This window comes from Diospyros lotus, chromosome 4, assembly GCF_014633365.1.
Source record: "Diospyros lotus cultivar Yz01 chromosome 4, ASM1463336v1, whole genome shotgun sequence".
In the NCBI taxonomy this organism is placed as follows: Eukaryota; Viridiplantae; Streptophyta; class Magnoliopsida; order Ericales; family Ebenaceae; genus Diospyros; species Diospyros lotus.
In genome coordinates, this window is record NC_068341.1 from 28,671,755 (window position 1) to 28,692,264 (window position 20,510).

At 39.0% G+C, this 20,510-nt stretch overlaps 1 protein-coding gene across 7 annotated transcripts in view; it reads right to left on the minus strand.

Annotated features, from left to right (window-relative positions):
- The window catches only part of LOC127799509 (sister chromatid cohesion protein PDS5 homolog B), a 137,556-nt gene that overhangs the window by 42,968 nt on the left and 74,078 nt on the right, over window positions 1-20,510 (minus strand). For all 7 annotated transcript variants that reach the window (XR_008022644.1, XM_052333597.1, XM_052333595.1 and 4 more), the window contains one exon: window positions 14,623-14,740. Coding sequence is in view for 6 of the 7 variants with exons in the window: in XM_052333597.1 (XP_052189557.1) it covers window positions 14,623-14,740 (118 nt within the window). In the remaining variant the exon portion in view is untranslated. The remainder of the gene's footprint in view (window positions 1-14,622; window positions 14,741-20,510) is intronic.

The following is a 20,510-nucleotide window of genomic DNA, read 5'->3' on the forward strand; positions in this document are numbered from 1 at the left end:
TTGATCACATTAGCGACTAAAACAAAAAGATTACTACCCTTAGGTACATTGTGATTCCCAAGTCCAAGTGAATTTACATCCAAAACATAAAGTCCTTCAACAAGATTACCCCTACCAATCATCTTTAGGTAGGGAACATCCTAGATAATACAGGCATTATGAAAGAAACTGAGAGACACAATATTCTGCCGGGTCAGCGCACTTACTGATATTAAGTTGAATTTGAAATACGGCATATATAAGACATTCTCAAGAGCTAGGTGAGAACTAAGTCGCATTAACAACAACAATAACATATCTAGCCTTTATCCCATTATGTGGGGTCGGCTACATGAATTCTAGACTTCCATGTATTTTTGTCTTTTTTCATATCTTCATTTAGGCCCATACACTTCATATCAAACTTTAATGTCTCTCAAAGTCTTTTTGGATCTGTCTCTACCTCTTTTTTTGACTAATTATTCAATTTCATCAACTCTACTCACAGGAGCGTCTCTTGGTCTCCTTCTCACATAACCAAACCATCTTAGTCTAGTCTCTCACATCTTCTCCTCGATTGGCACTACTCCTACCTTATTACGAATAACTTGATTTCTAATTTTATCTTTTCTTGTATGGCTGCACATCCATCTTAGCATCTTCATCTCCGCTACAGTCGTCTTTTGCTCATGCTAGTATTTGACTACCAAACATTCTAAGTTATACAACAAGGCTGGTCTTATAGCTGTCCTATAGAATTTTCCTTTCAGTTTTAATGGGATTTTACCATCACATAACACCTCCGATGCATTTCTCCATTTTAGCCAACCTGCCTTAATTCTATGCGTGACATCCTCGTGAATTTCTCCATCTTTTTGAATCACTGATCCCAAATATTGAAAATGATCTTTTCCTTGTAAGATTTGGTCTTCCAATTTTATTATAACATCAGAACTAAGTCGCATTGTCCCAATGAAATAAATAGAAATCTAGCTATGATTCGATAGTGTAACAAAAGCATTTTGAATAGGCCGCATGGATTCAAAAGAAGGATGACTACAACAGACATGATTGGTGGCACCCGAGTCAATTATCCAAGAGTGAGGACAACTAATCTTGGATTAACTAAGATAGAAAAACAGGTACCTACTGCTTGATCGGGAGACCATCCACTTCTGCACCAGTCTTAGCAGCTAATAGGTGGGAACTTAGCATAGTCATCAAGTGCTGATATTGTTGACTTATCAGAATGTTAAGAGATTTGCTTAGATTAGGAAAGATTTCTAATTATCATTTAGGAGTATTTCCTAATTATCATTTAGGAATCTTTCTTGATTATGTCCATATGTATCTTAGTGTATATTTCCTTCTTTGTGTTTTAATTTGTTTCCTTAGAGATAGTTTCCTTTTTGACAGTTTCCATTTTTGATATAATCTCTCCCTCTATAAGAGGACTATTGTATCCATCAGAATTGATTATGAAAGTATAATTCTGAATTCCTACATGGTATCAGAGCCTTCCCTTCCCTTCCAAAATTTTTGAAACCCTAATAGTGCCTTCGTTGCACTTCTTTGCGCCGAACTCCTCTAGGGTTTCAGCCCAGCCTTAATTGTTGTTTTGTTCTGTTCTTCGGCAATTCTGTTCCAGCTACACTTCTAGTTTCCTTTCCAAACTCAATCTTCTTAAGACATGTCCGAGATATCAGAGGCAACTCCGGTCATTACCACTGTTGAATCCTATCCTAGTGATCAGCAACCAATGGGAGGGGGTGATCTGCCCGGAATGCATCCTTCCTACCAACTTGATGGGCGAAACTTCTTGCAATGGTCTCAGCTGGTGAGCACATTCCTTAAAGGCCGAGGAAAGCTAGGCCACCTGACCAGAACTCCTCCAGCAAATTCAAACCCATCCTTCACAGCATAGGAAATTGAAGATTCATCAATCAAGTCATAGCTTTGAAGTGCCATGCAGCCAGAGGTAAGTAAAAACTTTATGTTTTTAACATCAGCTAGGGACATTTGGGAGACTGTGAGGCAAACATATTCTAAAGTTCAAGATGCCTCAGTGATTTTTGAGGTTAAGACTAAGATTAGTAGGACAAGGCAAGGGGCATCCACTATAACAAAATATTATAATAAAATGAAGGGGATGTGGCTAAAACTAGATCATTATCAAGATATCAAGATGGAGTGTAGCAATGATGCTGTCAAACTTAAACAAATTCAAGAAAGGGACAGGATTGTAGAGTTTCTAGCAGGGATTAATCTAGAATATGATCAAGTGAGGATCCAAGTGCTTGGTAGGGAAAAATTACCTACTCTTAATGAGGTTTTTTCCATTGTTCGAAATGAGGAAAACAGAAGGATGGCTATGCTAGGAGATCATAGTGTTGAAGGCTCAACCATGGTGTCAAGCCATAGAGATGGATCTCAGTTTAAAGCAGGAATGACAGAAAATTCGTGGAAAAATTCAGGACAACAAGGTTTGTGGTGCAATCATTGCAAAAAACCTAGGCATACTAAGGATAATTGCTTCAATATCCATGGCAAAGAAGTTGTGCTAAGCAAGATAGGAGGATTTAAGAGTCGTCTGCCCAGGACTCAAGCCTATTTTTCCAACACAGATCAAGGGGAAGCTGAATTAGCAGGTAAAACTGAATCTATTAGTGCTGATATTTCACAATTGAATGCAGAGGAGATGAACAAACTCAAGAATTTCCTCAAAACTCTCCAAGATGGAGCCTGTTCACTTGCACAGCAAGGTAAACTCGCCAACTTTGAATCTTTTTCTGCCTTTAAAACTGTTGGGAATACCAATTGGGTCCTTAATTCAGGAGCTACTGATCACATGACCCCTCACGTAAATTCCTTTGACACTTACCAACCTCTTGTTAGCCCTAAACAGATTGTCATTGCTAATGGAACCACTATTCCTATTGTTGGCCAAGGTACAATTGTCATGAACCTTGGGTTCATAACGGCTGAAATGGGCAATCGAAAAGATCCTATTGAATTAAGGTCAAGAGCATAATGTATTAGAGGGAAAATTGAAGAAGAATAGGGGAGAAATTAGAGAGAAAATGAGGGAGAGAAGAATAGAAAAATGAGAGGGAGATTTGAGAGAATTCTTAGAGAGAGAATGAGAGTTTTCAATTATCAATTCAAGCATATCCCCTTCCTACAGCTAAGGCAATATATATATAACCTCACTTAGCTACCAAACAAAACTCTCTAACCAACTAAGCTACAATATAAAAAAGGAAAATAACAGAATAACAACACCCATGTACTGTAACCGAATTACAAAGATACCCGCTACCTATAATTGTAACTCAATTACAGCTTTGCTCCTATAATACCCAAGATTGTGACAACAATTAAATTCAGCCCTTTGCTAGCAGCCAAACAAGTTCTTCATGTCCCACAATTAGCTACCAATCTTATATCTATTCACCTACTAACCAAAGAATTAAATTGTCGTGCTATCTTCTATCCTCATATGTGTGAATTTCAGGACATGATCACGGGGAAGATGTTTGGTGTGGCTGAGGAGTGCAATGGGTTGTATACCTTACATAGGGTAGACCGTTCTACAGAGAAGTAGCAACCTGTCATTGCTTGTTCATCTCATTCTGTTTCAGCATCCCACACCATTTGGTTTCAACATTATAGATTAGGTCATCCGCCTTTTCCTTTATTAAAAGCTATGTTTCCTCATTTGTTTAAATCTTTAGATCCTAGGTGGACGACTCTTACAGAGAGTTAGCCTTAAGTTAGATTCATCAATTCTTGTTGTAACTGGACGACATGAGGTCCATTGCTCTACTGATAGCGTTCCTTGACATCTCTCTAGATCTCATGCGCAGACTCTAAGTAGATTATGTTAGCTAAAATCTCTTTGGATATTGAATTGAGAATCCAAGAGATGACCATATGGTTGTTGCAGATCCACGCATTGCAAAACGGATCACCAGCAACTGGCCTTCCAACTGATCCATCGATGAACCCTAGCTTGTTCTTCACGGAAAGTGCAATCAACATAGCGCGACTCCACGAAGCATAATTTTCCCCAGTTAATGGGTAAGAAACCAAAACAAGACCATGACTATCGGAGTGATGAAGAAAATATGGACTCGAACCATCGTCAATGGTAGAATTGCTCACTGACGAGGAGAAAGTCAACTCTGTCGCCATGGAACAATTATGGACAAACAAGAGAGATCTAAAAGAAAAACGCGAAAAAGCAGACTTCGAACAAGAAGAATGCTAGATCCGTATAGGTCACTGGTGAATGGCCGAAAACAATCGTGCAGATCGCAAGAACAGAAGCGAGTCGTCACTCTAATACCATATTGAGACAAAAGAATGAAAAATAACTCATTCTCATTCTTGAAATAAGACCACTTATAGCGTTTTAAATACAAGTAAGCTATTCTACTCTACCTAATTAACTGACTAACAATACCCTAACAACTAACAACTAATGGTACATACAAAATATAGCAGAACAAGTAAACCAATATTTGTTACTTGTTTTTTCTTCTCCTATTTTACCCTTACTCCATTACCTACTCCTGTCCTTTATCCTGAAACATCTCATGCAATTCCTGAATCCAGTTCAAATTCTATTCCTCCAACCCTAAGCCATAAACCGAGAGAGAAAGAGAACACCAAAATTCAAGCAGATGATCAAGTCCAAAATAAATCACCAGTGATGGTTTATTCCAAAAACCCTCATGATCCTCAACCAACCAAATTATCTAATCCGAAGATAAGTCCATAAAATGTGGCTGTAAGAGATGCTAAGGCACTGAACAGGCTAGAAGGTGAAGGGGGTAATAAAGAAAATGATGTAGGCATCCCAATTGCTCTAAAGAAAGCGATAAGATCTTGCACAAAATACCCTATTTCAAGTTATCTACAATACTAAAAATTATCTCCTCAATTCAGATCATTTACTGTCAGTCTTGATAGTGTTGCTATTCCAAGAGACATTTATCATGCACTATAGGAGAATAGCAGGTACTCCCCTAGAGCCCAATTGGAAGAATAAAGAAGAGAAAGAAGAATAGCAGGTTGACAAAGAAAGATATCAGCGCTTTGTAGGGAAGCTCATCTACTTATCTCACACAAGGCTAGATATTGCATATGTTGTAAGCATTATTAGCCAATTTATGCACTTACCCAATAAAAGACATCTTGAAGTAGCCTACCATATCCTCAATTATGTCAAAGGAACACCTGGGAAAGGGCTAATGTTCAAGAAAAATCAGAATAGAGGAATTAGAGGCTATGCGGATTCAGATTGGGCAGGTTCTATTGAGGATAGTAGATCCACATCAGGGTTGTACGAAGCTATGGGGAAACCTAGCGACATTGAGAAGCATGAAACAACAAATTGTTGCTCGTAGCAATGCAGAAGCTGAGTATCGAGCCATTGCTCAAGGGATTTGTTAGATAATATAGATAAGACTCACTTATGTTCCTACTGAAGATCAAGAAGCAAATATCTTGACTAAAGCAATGCAAAAATAAGATTTTGAATCACTTAGAGGCAAACTAGGAATGATTGACATCTATTCACCAACTTGAGGGGGAGTGTTGGAAGAAGAAAAGGGGGAATGAATGGCACGAGAATGCAGATTAAGATAATAAAAAAAATTCAAACTAAGAGATAAGAAAGAATAAGGATAAATCAATCAAGAAATATCCAAATTCTTGCTAATCTAAATCTATAAATTAGATAGTTGAAGTGTTGTAATCTACTTCTATAAAATAGGAGAATAATTAGGAAAGTTTTTAAAAGATTTTTTAGGAGTTTTTTGTATACAAGTCCCATATATCAAGGAATCATTCATGGTGGAATGTTTTCATAATTCCTCTACCTAATTCTTTCATAAATGATTAGGTTAGATGTGATTAGATATGATCAAATTAAGTATGACTATATCTTGGTACTATAGTTAGTGTGAAGTTTAAAGAGAAAGAGAACCCCAATTGTGGGTTTGTATATTCAATTAATTAAACTCATAGACTATACACCTATATATATTCAAAATACTAAGCAGACCATGGGTCATGGGCCACGGGCTCTAACATAAGATAACCCTAGGTGTACTATATAAACATAACCATATAACTCAACACTCTCCCCCAAGCTGGAGCATATATATCATATACACCAAGCTTGTTAGAAATGTAATGGTTTGGAGGTTTCGCATTACGAAATCAGGGATTTTAGTAACTATTATTTGCAAGCGGGTCTTTTGGATCTCCCCTCCTTGGGATGTTTTTTCACTTGGTCCAATAACTCAGTAATGTCTAAGCTGGATCAGGTGTTGGCAAATAATCATTGGAGGTCGGAGGAGCTGTTTGGCCAAGCTAATTTTCTCCCTTCAGGAAGTCTTTCTGATCACTCTCCCAGCTTGGTGTCAGTCTTCCAGCTTGAGTGGCCAAAGCGAAGGTTGTTTAAATTCTACAACATATGGGCTAATCGTGCAAATTTTTGTGGGCTGGTTGCGGGGATCTGGCAGCAGCAGGTTTCTAGAAATGATCAGTTTATTTTGTGCAAGAAGTTGCAGATGCTCAAAATCTTGTTAAGGAAGTTAAATGAGGAGCATTTTAGCCACATTTTGTCCAGGGCGGAGAGAGCTACTCAAGATCTTAAGGATGTCCAGGTTAGATTGCAGGTTCAGCTCCAGAATGTATCTTTGCAAACTAAGGTTGTCGTTCTCAGGAAGAAGTCCATGTCCTTAAAGGAAGCTGAAAGACTCTTCTTCCTCCAACGTGGTAAATGCAACTACCTTAAGCAAAGTGATAGGTGTTCTAAATTCTTCCACTCAATGGTTAAGGGGAATTCTAAGCGCAATCATATTGCGACAGTGGTTAAGGAAGATAGTGGTCTCAGTACTTCTTTCTTGCAAGTTGTTCAAGAGTTTTCTCGGTTTTATGAGGGGCTTTTGGGGACTGAGGCTGTTTGTGAGCCAATTGATTAGTCTGTCGTGTGCATGGGCCCTCAAATTTCGTCTAATCAAGCCGGTAGTCTCACGGTTCCTATTAGCGATAAGGAGATTAAGGATGCTCTTCATGATATAGGGGATGATAAGGCCTCGGGTCTTGATGGTTTTTCAGCTTGTTTCTTTAAGAAAGCCTGGCACATTGTGGGGGTGCTATTGTGTAATGCTGTGAGGAATTTTTTTGTGTCTGGTAGGCTGCTCAAGCAACTTAATCATTCAGTGATTGCTCTTATCCCAAAGTCCAGTCATGCCTCATCAATAGGTGATTTCCGGCCGATTGCTTGTTGCAATGTGGTTTACAAAATTATCTCCAAGATCCTTGCCTCTAGAATGGCCCCTCTTCTTGATTCGGTCATTGATCAAGCCCAGTCTGTGTTCGTCCAAGGTAGATATCTTTTTGAAAACGTCCATCTTGCCTAAGAGCTCCTGCGGAAATATTCGAGGAAAAGGATTTCCTTGAGATGCCTAATTAAAGTGGAACTTCACAAAGCCTATGACTCTGCTAGTTGGAGTTTCCTTCAATAGGTCTTGGTTGGGTTGGGTTTTCCTTCCCAGTTTGTGAAGTGGGTTCTTGAGTGCGTTTCTACCCCATCTTACTCTCTGATTATTAATGGTTCCCCTATCCCTTTCCTTTTTATGTGCTGCATGGAATACCTATCAATGGCTCTTAAGTCTGTTATGGAGAATTCGGATTATAATTTCCACCCTAAATGTGGCAACCTTCAGATCACCCATTTGGCCTTTGCAGATGATCTAATGATGTTTGCTAGAGGTGATGTGCCTTCTGTCAAAATTATTACAGATTGCCATAGAGATTTTGGGGCGAAGTCGGGTATGCATGCTAATGCTTTAAAGTCAAGTATCTTTACGGCAAGTACAAGTGGGCAAGAGCTTCAGAAGATCCTTCAGGTGGCTGATTTCACTTTGGGCATCATGCCATTTCAGTATCTTGGCATCCCCTTGGTTGTGGCTAAGTTGCATGTTAATCACTATGAGCCCTTAATTAACTGTATTTATGATTGCATCAAGTCGTGGAATGTGGCGTCTCTCTCATATGCTGGTAGAGTGGAATTAATCAAAGCGGTCTTGTAGGGTATTGAGAGCTTTTGGCTTGCCATTCTTCCTATGCTAGCTGCTGTGATTGATAAAATCATTAGAATTTGCAAGCAGCTCCTCTGGAATTCAAATACCCCTCTGGTGATGTGGAAAGTTATCTGTAAACGCCTAAAGCTGAGGGAGGGTTGGGCCTCAGGGATCTTAAATGTTGGAATATGGGCTTTCTCTTGAAGGTCCTATGGAATTTCCACACCAAAAAGGACTCCCTTTGGGTGAGATGGGTTCACCATTTTTATTTCTCTAATAGTTCTGTTTGGGAAAGGCAAAGCAACAGGGATGATTCGACTTTGCTTAAAAGGATTTTGTGCATTAGGGACATGCTTATCCATGATCGAGGGTCCCCTCATGAAGCTGTTAATCTTATGGCTAGCTGGGTTCGAGGGTCTAATGTATGCCTTCATGCTGTTTACGATTTCTTTCGACCTAAGGTCCAAAGGGAACCTTGGGCTTCAGTTGTCTAGGGCCCATGCCTACTGCCCAAGCATGCTTTTATTTTGTGGCTTAGCACCAGATCGTGTCTGTTAACGAGGGATGAGCTTTCTTTCTTGAACATTGACCATTCCTGCATGTTATGTATTAAAGCGGAGGAATCAGGGAAGTACTTGTTCTTCCATTGTCGTGTTTGTTCTGATGTGTGGTCCCATATAAAGGATTGGCTGGGTATGGGAAGAAGGATGCCATCTCTTACGAGTGGCCTCAAATGGCTTAAAAGGGAGGCGCATGGATCTAGCTAGCAAAGCATTGCTAAGCGTATGGGTCTTGGCAGCACGGTATATTTCTTATGGGAGGCATAGATCGATTTTTGAGGTTTCAAAGCCCACGATAGAGTGCATTATAAGGAGGATTAAAACCTTGTATACAAGGCAATGTTTACTTTGTATCCTTATGTTTTAGTCCAATATGAGTCTCTAGCTATGGGTCTTTTGTAATTGTTTGGTTCCATATCCCCTGAGTGTACCCAGAGTACTTGTACATTCCTTTGATCATTTATACATATTTACCCTTTGATCAAATATATATATATATATATATACTCAATTCGAGGACCACTGAGAAACTGACATCTGCTAACTGGTCATTTTTGCTAACTGGTTATTGGAATTGACAAAATCTGTAATAATACAGCCAGATAAAATCCTCTCTTAGATGAAGTGACTATCTATTTCAATATGTTTGGTTCTCTAATGAAAGACTGGATTGGAGGCAAAATGTAATGTAGTTTGATTGTCGCAAATTAATCTCATCTGTGATATTTCCCCAAACTTGAACTCCTAAAACAATTGTTTTAACCAGATAAATTCACACGTTGTCAAGGCCATAGAACGATATTCTGCTTCTGCACTCGACCTTGCAACAACCTCCTGCCTGCTTCTTACTTTTCCAAGATACCAGGTTTCCTCCAACCAAAACACAATATCCTGAAGTAGATCGTCTATCAGAGGGAGAACCTACCCAATGAGCGTCAAAATATCCGACTACTTGAGTATGACCTCTATCTTCATACAATAATCCTCTATCAGGGGCTCCCTTAATATACCTGAGAATCCGGACTACCGCATCCCAGTGGCTATCACAAGGAGAATGTAAAAACTGACTGACAACACTGACTAAGAAAGAAATGTTAGGCCGAGTGAAAGCGAGATAATTAAGTTTTCTGACTAGCCTGCGGTATCTCTCAGGACCTACAAGAGGCTCTCTCTGTCTTGGTAAGAGCTTTACATTAGGGTCCATAGGAGAATCTATAGGTTTACAATCAAGCATCCCAATTTCTTCCAGAATGTCTAACATATACTTTCGTTGAGAGATAACAACACCAGAACAAGACTGAGCAACTTCTATGCCAAGAAAGTACTTAAGTAACCCCAAGTCCTTAGTCTGGAAATGATGAAAAATATGTTTCTTCAACTGAACAATAGCATCCTAATCATCACCTACAAAAGCAAAAGGGGACATGATGGTGTAGAAGAAGAGTGCTAGCAGTTTCAATCAAATGTCTATTTTTACGCTCAGCAACCCCATTCTATTGTGGTGTATAGGCACAAGACGACTGATACAAGATCCCTTGAGAAGACATAAAGGTAGTAAAGAGAATAGAAAAATACACAGGGGCATTGTCACTACGCAATACTTCAACAAATGAATGAAATTGCGTTGTGATTTCAACACAAAAGGATTCAAAAATTGGGAATAACTTGGAGCAATTTTTCATTAAATATAACGATGTGCAACGAGAATAATCGTCGATGAACGTTACAAAATATTCAAAACCCGAAACAGACACAACACGACTAGGACCCTAGACATCAGAATGAACTAAAGCAAACGGGGACACAGCCCGATTATTGACACGCTTTGAGAAAGAAGTTCAAGACTATTTCCCAAGTTGACAAGACTCGCAATGAAAAGACGACAAACTAGACAAACTAGGGACCATCTTCTAAAACTTAGCCAAACTAGGATGTCCCAAACGATTGTGGAGAAGAGCAAGAGACTCAGTCACTGAGAAAGCAACATGAGCTGCAGGAAGGTTGAGATGATGGAGACCCTGTGACTCACATCCGACGCCAATCATTTGTCCCATACTCCGATCCTGCATAGTAACAGAATGGTCATCAAAAGTGATAGAACAATTTAAGACATGTGTAAGTTTACTAACATAGACAAGATTAAAGGGACAATGAGAAAGATAAAGAACATAATCTAAAGGCAGAGAAGGTAAGGGTTTGGCAGTGCCAACAGCTTTAGCAACCGCTTTGAACTCATTAGCTAATGTTATAGAAGGTAAAGAAATAGAATTAGTAAAATGAGAGAACAAATAGGGATTACCAAAGATATGGTTAGAAGCACCTGAGTCTAGGACCCATGGTCCTAAAGAGGATGACTAAGCGAGACAAGTAGTAGAATCACCAGAGTGGGCGATAGAAGCAACTGTGGATAAGGATTGTTGGGACGTTTTATACTTGAAATACTCATCATAGTCAGCCCCAATGAGAATAACAGATTGCGGTGGATGATCATCAAATGACTCAGATTGAGAACCATCAACATGAGCAACATTAACACGAGGAGGGCGGCCATGCAACTTATAACACTGTTCCTTAGTATGCCCCCACTGATGACAGTAGTTACACTTGGGGCAATTGCCCCGATTACCATGACCTCTTTCCTATTCGCCACTACTCTAAACTTGTGAAGCCATAACTGAATGATCACCTGCGGAAGAGGGAGGCATTGTAGGAACAGATGAAACCCGAAGAAGACAAGAATACACTTCATCCATAGTAGGTACAGTAGGACTAGCAAGAATCTGATCACGACCAAGAGCAAGCTTAGGACCTGGCAGCAAGAGTACACACCATAGAGAACTTATCCCGCTGAGCTAGATCCTCTACAGAGGTCTTACCAGCAGGTAACAGGGAGTTAATTTAGCTTTAATAGAGGTTATCCAACCAAGAAAATTAGAAAAAAGTCAGACCCTGTTGTCATAAACTAAGCAGATTAGACACCACGAAATACAGGCATTAAATGTCATTTGTATATAACGTCTTGGCTTGAGCCCACAATTCACAGCACGTGATATAGTTAGTATAGATCGGATGAAGAGAATGATCAATTGATTGCCATAAGAGACTGCACAACAAAGCATCAGCTCTCTGCCACTCAACTTTGTCTATGGTCACATTCTTAGCCTTGGTAGTCAAATGATCCAGTAAACCTTGACCCATACACCATAGTTCAACCGCCTTGGACTAGGAGATATAATTGGAATTGCTTATTAACTTCTCAATAGCAATGGTTGGAGAGGGAGACAGAATACCAGAGAAGGAGCCAGATTTACTTGTACCAGCCAAGTTGGATGAAAGGGAGCCCAGCAAAATCAACAAATCTAAAACAAAAACGGTTAAGTAAGCCAAAAAGAAAGTCTGGATGATCCAGCACAGAGAATGAAGTGGTGGAGGCACGCTGAAGCGACCGTAGGCGATGCAGGCCAGCAACTGAGGATGGCTGATGGCAACGGATGGCGACGAAATCACAGAGACTGGGATGGACTCAAGGAGGCGAGTCCAACAATGAAGACAGCGTTGTGATCGAAGCACTGGAGAGAGAGATCGGAGCAAAAACGTCTCCGTGAATAGTGTGAGAGAGGCGGCACATGGTGGCGCGTGGCGGGGGCAACAGCGATAGGCCTTTGGGGGTCGACGAACGCAACAACAGTGATTGTGCGCGTGATTGGTGGTCCGACGGTGGAGAACCGCCGCAGACTAGTAGCGCGAGCAGCGGGAACTCGGTGGGCAGCGACCAGTGAACTAAAATGCGGCTTAGGCAACCACCTAGGCGGAGCCAAGGCGCTAGGCGGCCGCTGGCCGCCGCGATTATGGCCAAATCAGCCACCTTAGGCGCCAACCCGACTAATCGGTACCAAGGGGCACCTAAGCGGCCAAGGCGGACGCCTAGCCACGTGAACCGCCTGGCCAATTATGGCCTAATCGGCCGCGTGAATGGATTAGTATAAATTTATTAGGGTTTTGTTTCCCCTTACCCGTTACCCCTTCTCTCTCGTCGATTTCCCCTTCTCTCTCGCGTGCACCGCCACCGACAATCTGTTGTAGAGTCGCCGTCGTCGTCGCCTCTCTCATGCTCGCACGCAGCCACCGTCTCTTGTAATTGCAGAGTTGCCGTCGCCGCCGTCTCATGCTCGCACACTGTCGTCATCGCCTCTCGTGCTTGCTTGCACATCTTCCTCACTCACCCTGCGCCTCCTCTGGTAAGCAGTAAGCAGCAACAACAACACTGCTGCTTCTTGTTGCCTCTCTGGTGCTCGCACGCCGCCACCATCTCTTGCGTTGCTGGTTCTTGATCTTCTTCCTCCGTCGAGTGTTTTTGTTGCAAGCTTGCAGCTGCTTGCTGTTGCTGTTGGTTGTAATTTGTTGCTTGTATTTTGTTGAGTTGTTCTTCCTCCACAAGTGTTGTATTTTGTTATTGTTGTATTTTGTTATTACGTCTTTATTTGATTCTATTATTTTTAATGCCTATAAATTGTGTTTCACAAAGTCTAAACTCTAAATTTAATAATCTATATTAATATTTCATAATCTTTATTTAATTTATATGTGTATTTGGGATAATATGAATTTTAATTTGTATGTACATTTAGAATAATATGAATTTTAATTTAAAAAATAGTAATTTTTCTAGGCCCTGCCTAGGCGCTAGGCCCCAGCCTGGCGCCCGACTAGCGCTTAGTGCGTTTTAGAACACTGGCGACGACGCGACCGACGGTGGTCATTGGTGATGTGGACAGTGGCGACTAGGGTTTGTATTTTGGCTCTGATACCATGTGAAGTTTAGAGAGAAAGAGAACTCCAACTATGGGTTTGTATATTCAATTAATTAAACTCATAAACTATACACCTATATATATAAAAAAAACTAAACGGGACATAGGCCACGGGCTCTAACATAAGATTAACCTTAGGTGTACTATATAAATATAACCATATAACTCAACAGTTAGGTTTATTTTTTGTAGTCTATAAATACTCGTATATACCAATTAGTTTAGGTGTCCAAGAATTCATCAATTCAATGGTCTTTTATTCTTTCTGTTTTATGTAGTTCTCTTAACATTCTACAAGGCCCTTAACTTATATCATATCTAAGAGTATCCCACTAAGGTTTTTTTGGGCTTCCTCTACCTTTTGCTAAAGGCTTGCACAATTCTATCAACTCTCCTTACAAAAGTCTCTGTTAGTCTTCTTTCCATGACCAAACCATCTTAATCGTGTCTCAAACATCTTACCTTCAATAGGACCACTCCAACCTCATTAGAAATAACAACATTTCCAATATTATATTTTCTTTGTATAGCCACACATTCATCTTGACATCTTCATCTCTATTACACTTATATTTTGCATATGTTAGTGTTTTACTAGCTAACATTTTGTGCCATACAACAAATCCAGTTTTATAGCCATCTAATAAAATTTTCCTTTTAACTTTAATGGAATCTTATTATTACATAAAATGTCAAATTCCAACTTTAACCATCTTGTCATAATTCTATAGGTAATGTCCTCAGTAATCTATCCATCCTTTTGGATGACTAATCCAAGGTATAAGAACTAATCTTTTCTTGAGATGACTTCTTCAAGTTTTACAATAACATCATCCACATATTTTTATTGAAACTACATTCTAGGATCTAATATTTGTTTGCATTTTTTTCCATGTAAAAAACACTTCTAAGAAAAAACTCTTTCTATCCACATACAATAGCAAGAAGTGACACTAAATATGACAGCCCCTAATGAAGTAAATGACTTTGACAGGGAAAAGAAAGAGCCGAGCCAAATTAAAAAAATACAAACACAGATAGACAGATAATGCTGCAACCGGGCAGTAGGGAATAAATCCGTTGGCTCCATGTCCATCATAAAAATGCTGCATCAGATGACAAATATGCTAATAAGTATACTTCACAGCTATTGAAGTATGAAAGCATTGTTACCTTGGCCATTAGAATTGTGAGACGGAAGATATGTGGTGGAATATGCAAATCCCATCTTCTTGAAAGCCGGAGAACAGATTTTGCAGCAGCTAATCTGATGTGGGCCTTGTCAACTTCACTGAATTATGGGGAATGCACAGCCACATAAGCACAGAACATATTGCAGTTTTCTCTTAACCAAGCAAAGCTCATAAGTATATCTGACAAATAACAATATACTGAATAAAAGAATAATGGATAACTTCAACATGGAGTAGTAGAACTCTTAATTTCAGGATAACATCACATCATAAAGTGCCTCCACCCCTATATGCTTGATGAAATGGTTGATTTATATTCTAGTGGTACTTACGAACTAACTCGCCAGGGAAATCTCCCAATGGATATCGTAGGATTTATATCATTAAAGAACGCCCCACTAGTCAAATGGATCACCTCAAAGCTCACTTGGCTGCTAAGGGATACACCCAAATCTTTGCCCTTGATTATGGTGATAATTTCTCACCAGTCGCCAAGATTACTTATGTTCACCTCTTTCTCACTATGGATGCCATTTGCCGCTAGCCTCTCCCAATTGGATATTAAAATGCCTTCCTCCATGGAAACTTACAAGAAGAGGTTTATATGGAGCAACCTCTAAGTTTTGTTACTCAGGGAGAGTTTGGATTGGTATGTCAAATACGCAGATCTCTCTATGGCCTAAAATAATCTCTATGAGTGTGATTTGGACTATTCAACTATGTTGTACAATAGTTTGGCATGAGTGACAATCAGGCTAATCACTTAATATTTTATCACCGCTCTTCGCCCAACCTCTACATTTATCTAATGGTTTATGCTAGGTTGCATGGAAATGGAAACAAGGAAACGACATTTTTCAAAAAAAAAAGTAGAAAACAGAAACATAGGGAAACGCGTAAATAAAAAAAATAGGAGACTGTTTGCAAATATAATTTTTAATATAAAAAATTATAAAAATAGTTATTCAATCTAAAAATAAACCTAATTAGACATGGAATTTTTTTTGGACCAAAAAAAAATTCCATTTGAGACCAAAAAAAATTCCATCTCTAATCTTTTTGTGGACAGAAATGCATTTTGGATATTTTCCAAATATTATGAAATGGCCCCCAAACGTTTTCGAAATCGCAAAAATAGCCTAGATATGTTTTTTTGGTGTTTCTTAGCATTTCGGTATAGGAAATGTTTTAAGAACACTAGGGTTTACGTGGACGATATTGTCACTACGGTAGTGACCAAAAGGGCATCCAAAAGCTAAAACAACACGTTGTTCATCACTTTCAAACCAAAGACATGGTTAAACGGAAGTTTGTTTTTTTTTTTTTTTTTTTTTTTTTTTTTTTTTTTTTTTTTTGTCATTGGGGTGGCCCAATCAAGTGCTAGTATTGCCATTACACAAAGAAAGTATGCCTCAGACATACTCGAAGAGACAGGCATGATAGACGCTAGGGCTATTGATATTCCAATGGATCCATGTAAATGATATTCTCTCAGTTAAGACAAACAGAAAGCAGAGAGAGAAATCATGCAAAATAAACCTCGATCAATAATATCATAAACAGAGGAATGGCTATTTATATAGCTATTTACAGCAACAAACTAACTGAAACAAACTTAAAGAAGCATAACATAAACAACTAACTGCTATAACAGAATACAAACAATATGACAACTAAAACAACGTCTCCAACATTCCCCCTCAATCTGGACCTCCTGGTTCTGGTAGAATAACTTTTTGCTGATTAGTCTTGCTGCTGTCTTTGCCCGAGAACAGATTAACTATCATTTTAGAGCAAACAGGAGAAATTTGTAGACCAAGCTTAGAACACAAAAACTTCAATCTGTCTCTCGGTAAACCTTTTGTAAAAATATCAGCAATTTGATGCAATGAAGGCACATACCGAATTTCCACTTCCTTATTCTCGACTTTCTCCCTCACAAAATGCACATCGATATCAATATGTTTTGTCCGAGAGTGAAACACTGGATTCTCAGCTATGCACTTTGCTGCGAGATTGTCACACCACAAAACCGAAACAGTAGAAATCTTGTAACCTAACTCAATGAAAAGTGATTGCAACCACATGATTTCAGTAACACCCTGAGCCATAGCACGGTACTCAGCTTCACCCACAAACCGAGCCACTACTGACTGTTTGCAAGAACTCCAAACCAGTAAGTTGGAACCAAGAAACACACATATGCCACTAGTAGATTTTCTAGATATTTTGCAGCCAGCATGGTCTACATCGGTAGAGACTGTGAGTGTCATATCAGGAGAAGCTTTAAAGCATAGGCCAAGACCAATAGTACCCTTTAAGTACCGAAGAAGACGTTTACATACTGTCCAGTGTTGTAATTTAGGAGATACCAAGAATTGACTCAACTTATTCACCACAAAAGAGATATCCGATCGAGTATGGGTCAAATATTGAAGAGAACCAACAATTGTCCGATACAAGGATGGATCTGGAAAAAGTTCACCTTCATCAGTAAAGGAGACTGCTAGATTAACTGGTGTATCACATGGTTTGCAACCATCCATACCAACTTTATTTAACAAGTCAACAGTATACTTCGATTGTGTAAGATACGAACCAGTCTTATCTTGATGTGCTTCAAAACCTAAGAAGTAATTTACTGATCCTAAGGTTTTGAGAGCAAAATGCTGATCTAAATCATGAATACATTGCTGAAGAGCAATAGAATCTGACCCTGTAACAAGGATATCATCAACATACACCAAAAGAAACAACACTGCACTAGAAGATCGCTTAATAAACAGAGAAGCATCAGCAACTGATCAAATAAAACCCCATGATTGCAGTGCAGTTTTAAGTTTGGTGTACCAAGCTCTTGGAGCTTGTTTGAGACCATAGAGGGATTTCTTAAGTTTGCATACAAAATTAGGCAACTGATCATCTATAAACCCTTCTGGCTGTGTCATATATACATTCTCTGTCAATTCCCCATTTAGAAATGCATTGTTGATATCAACATCCCAACCAAAAGTGAGAGCCAATGAAAACAACACTCTTATGGTTGGTGCTTTTACAACTGGACTGAAAGTATCATTGTAATCAATTCCAGGATTTTGAAGAAATCCTTTTGCTACAAGGTGAGCTTTATGCCTAAGAATAGACCCATCAGAATTGTATTTGACCCAATATACCCATTTACACCCAATCAGATTCATTTCAGAAGAATAGGGAACCAACTCCCATGTCTGATTGGACTGCAAGGCATGAAACTCCTCCTGCATAGCCTTTGTCCAGTGAGGATCACAAAGAGCTTCGTGAATTGATCTAGGTTCAAGGGAAGTTAACAAGATATGAGGAGAAGTAACAAGAGATTGTTTTGATCGAGTTATCATAAGATGAATAGATGGAGCTGGAGGTAACCGATATTTAGGAACCTTAGGGTTAGACCTTAGAAGGTTGAATGAACAGAGGATTGGACAAAGGAGAAACAGCAGCTGATAAAGGAGAAACCAAGGACTAAGATACTCGAGGAACATTGGAAGAAGATAAAGGAAGAGACTGAAACAGTTCAGCTGAAGGTCCTGAGGATATAGACAGAGATGAGACACCAGCACCATGTGAATGAAATAGAGAGGAGTAAGGAAATTCAAGAGGATTAAACTCAACATGTCTAGAGACATATATTTTTCCTATGGGATGCAAACATCGATAGCCAGCCTGATCATTACTATAACCAATAAACACACATTTAGAGGAACGGAAATCAAATTTGTGTTTATTATAAGGTCTAAGATAAGAAAGCATGAACAACCAAACGATTGTAATTTCTGGTAATCAAGTTGCTTGAGATAAAGTAATTCAAAGGGACATGCAAAGCGAAGCACAGCTGAAGGAAGGCGATTAATGAGATAGATAGCAGTTTGAAAAGCTGTTGCCCAAAACTTTAGAGGCATTTGAGCATGAGTCAATAAGGTCAAGCCCATTTCAGTAACATGACGATGTTTGCGTTCAGCCACACCATTTTGTTGGTGTGTGTATGGACAAGAAAATCTAGGTTGAATCCCACAAGATTGAAGATAAGGAAGAAAAGCTTTAAACTCCCCCCCATTATCAGTTTGTAAAGCTTTCAACTTAGAATTATACTGTACTTCAGCAAGCTTATGAAACGTAATAAAAGTTTGTAAGGAATCAGACTTCAATTTCAACGGAAATAACCAGGAGTAGCGGGTGTAGGCATCAACAAAAATGATATAGTACCTAAAACCCTCAATAGAAAGCATAGGTGCTGGACCCCATACATTTGAGTATATCAATTCCAGAGGCTGCTTAACAGTAATAGGACAATTTTCAAAAAGAAGTTGATGAGAATTACCAATTTTGCATGAATCACAAAATGAAACTGTAGATTTAGGACAATCAATTCAAATTTTATTCAAGACATGTTTCAATACATGAGAATTTGGATGGCCAAGCTTGGCATGCCACTGTTGTCCTATACAATTTGTTTGAGATACATTTACATTCAAAGGAAGACCTGGAACAATCAGATGCTGCTTTGTGGATTTATTTGAAACGAAATTATTAACATCCACAACCTTGGAGGAAAGATTGGCAGCAACATTTGAGATCTCGGAAGAATTAATGGTCTTGGATATGGGCATAGCAAGATCAAATGCAGGCTCCAATTGATATAGACCATTCCTAAGTGTTCCTCAGAGTAACACCAGACCTGAGGCTTTGTCCTTAATCAAACAAGAAGTTGAATCAAACTTAGCAATAACATTGTTATCCTTTGTAAGTTGAGAAACACTGAGAAGACTCTTTTTCATTTTAGGAACATGCAGAACATTAGACAAGGAAAGTACTGACTGAGGATGAGTGTGAGTATATAAATGACTTGCACCAATATGAGAGATAGACAAACTCTTACCATCACCAACAGTAACCTTGTCATTGCCATGAAAGAGACAAATTGTTGAGACTTGTTGCAACATGATTAGTAGCTCCAGAATCAACAAACCATGGAGGAGAAGAAAACTGAGATTAAACATCAGTAGATGGAGCAAAAGAATGATGTGTAGAAGATGAATAACCTAAATCAGACATAAAGACTTCATTCACTTCACTAGGACCGGCCAAATATGCTTGTGGTTCAGCTTGAAAACCACTATTAGTGCCTTGATTGAACTGTCCATAGTTTTGAAATTGACCGTGATTGAACTATCCATAGTTTTGAAACTGACTAGGACTTCTCTGAAAATTTTTGTCATATCGATGATAACATTTGTCCGCAAGATGACCTGGTTTACCACATAATTGACAATAGAACCTCTTATTGTTATTAAACCAACCTCGACCTCTACCACCTCGGTTCATAAATCCTCCTCCTCGAAAACCTCCTCTGTTTTGATTAGGATAACTACTACCAGATTTAGATCCAGATGTTGCAACATTAACATTAACAGCATCAAAATTGACCGAAGATGAAACAGCTGAGTTATTTGTAACTAATCGTTGTTCATGCATAAGAAGAATATATTGAACTTTCTCCAAGTTAATCTCATCCATTTGATACATAATTAGACTCACCACAGTATCATACTCATGATCAAGTCCATTTAAGATAGCTAACAACATATCCTTGTCACCTAGAGGTTCGCCAATTGCCGACAAGGCATGAGCAATAGTTTTGATCCGTAAAATGTAATCATTAATTGATAGAGAATTTTTCTTAACAAATTTCAGTTGTTGTTTTAGTTGAAATGATTGTGCCACAGTTTTCTGAGAGTAGAGCGTTTCAAGAGATGACCATACCTCACCAGCAGATTCACAGTGAACTACTTGAGCTAATACCTCTTTGTCCATTGTCGAGAACAGCCAACCAAG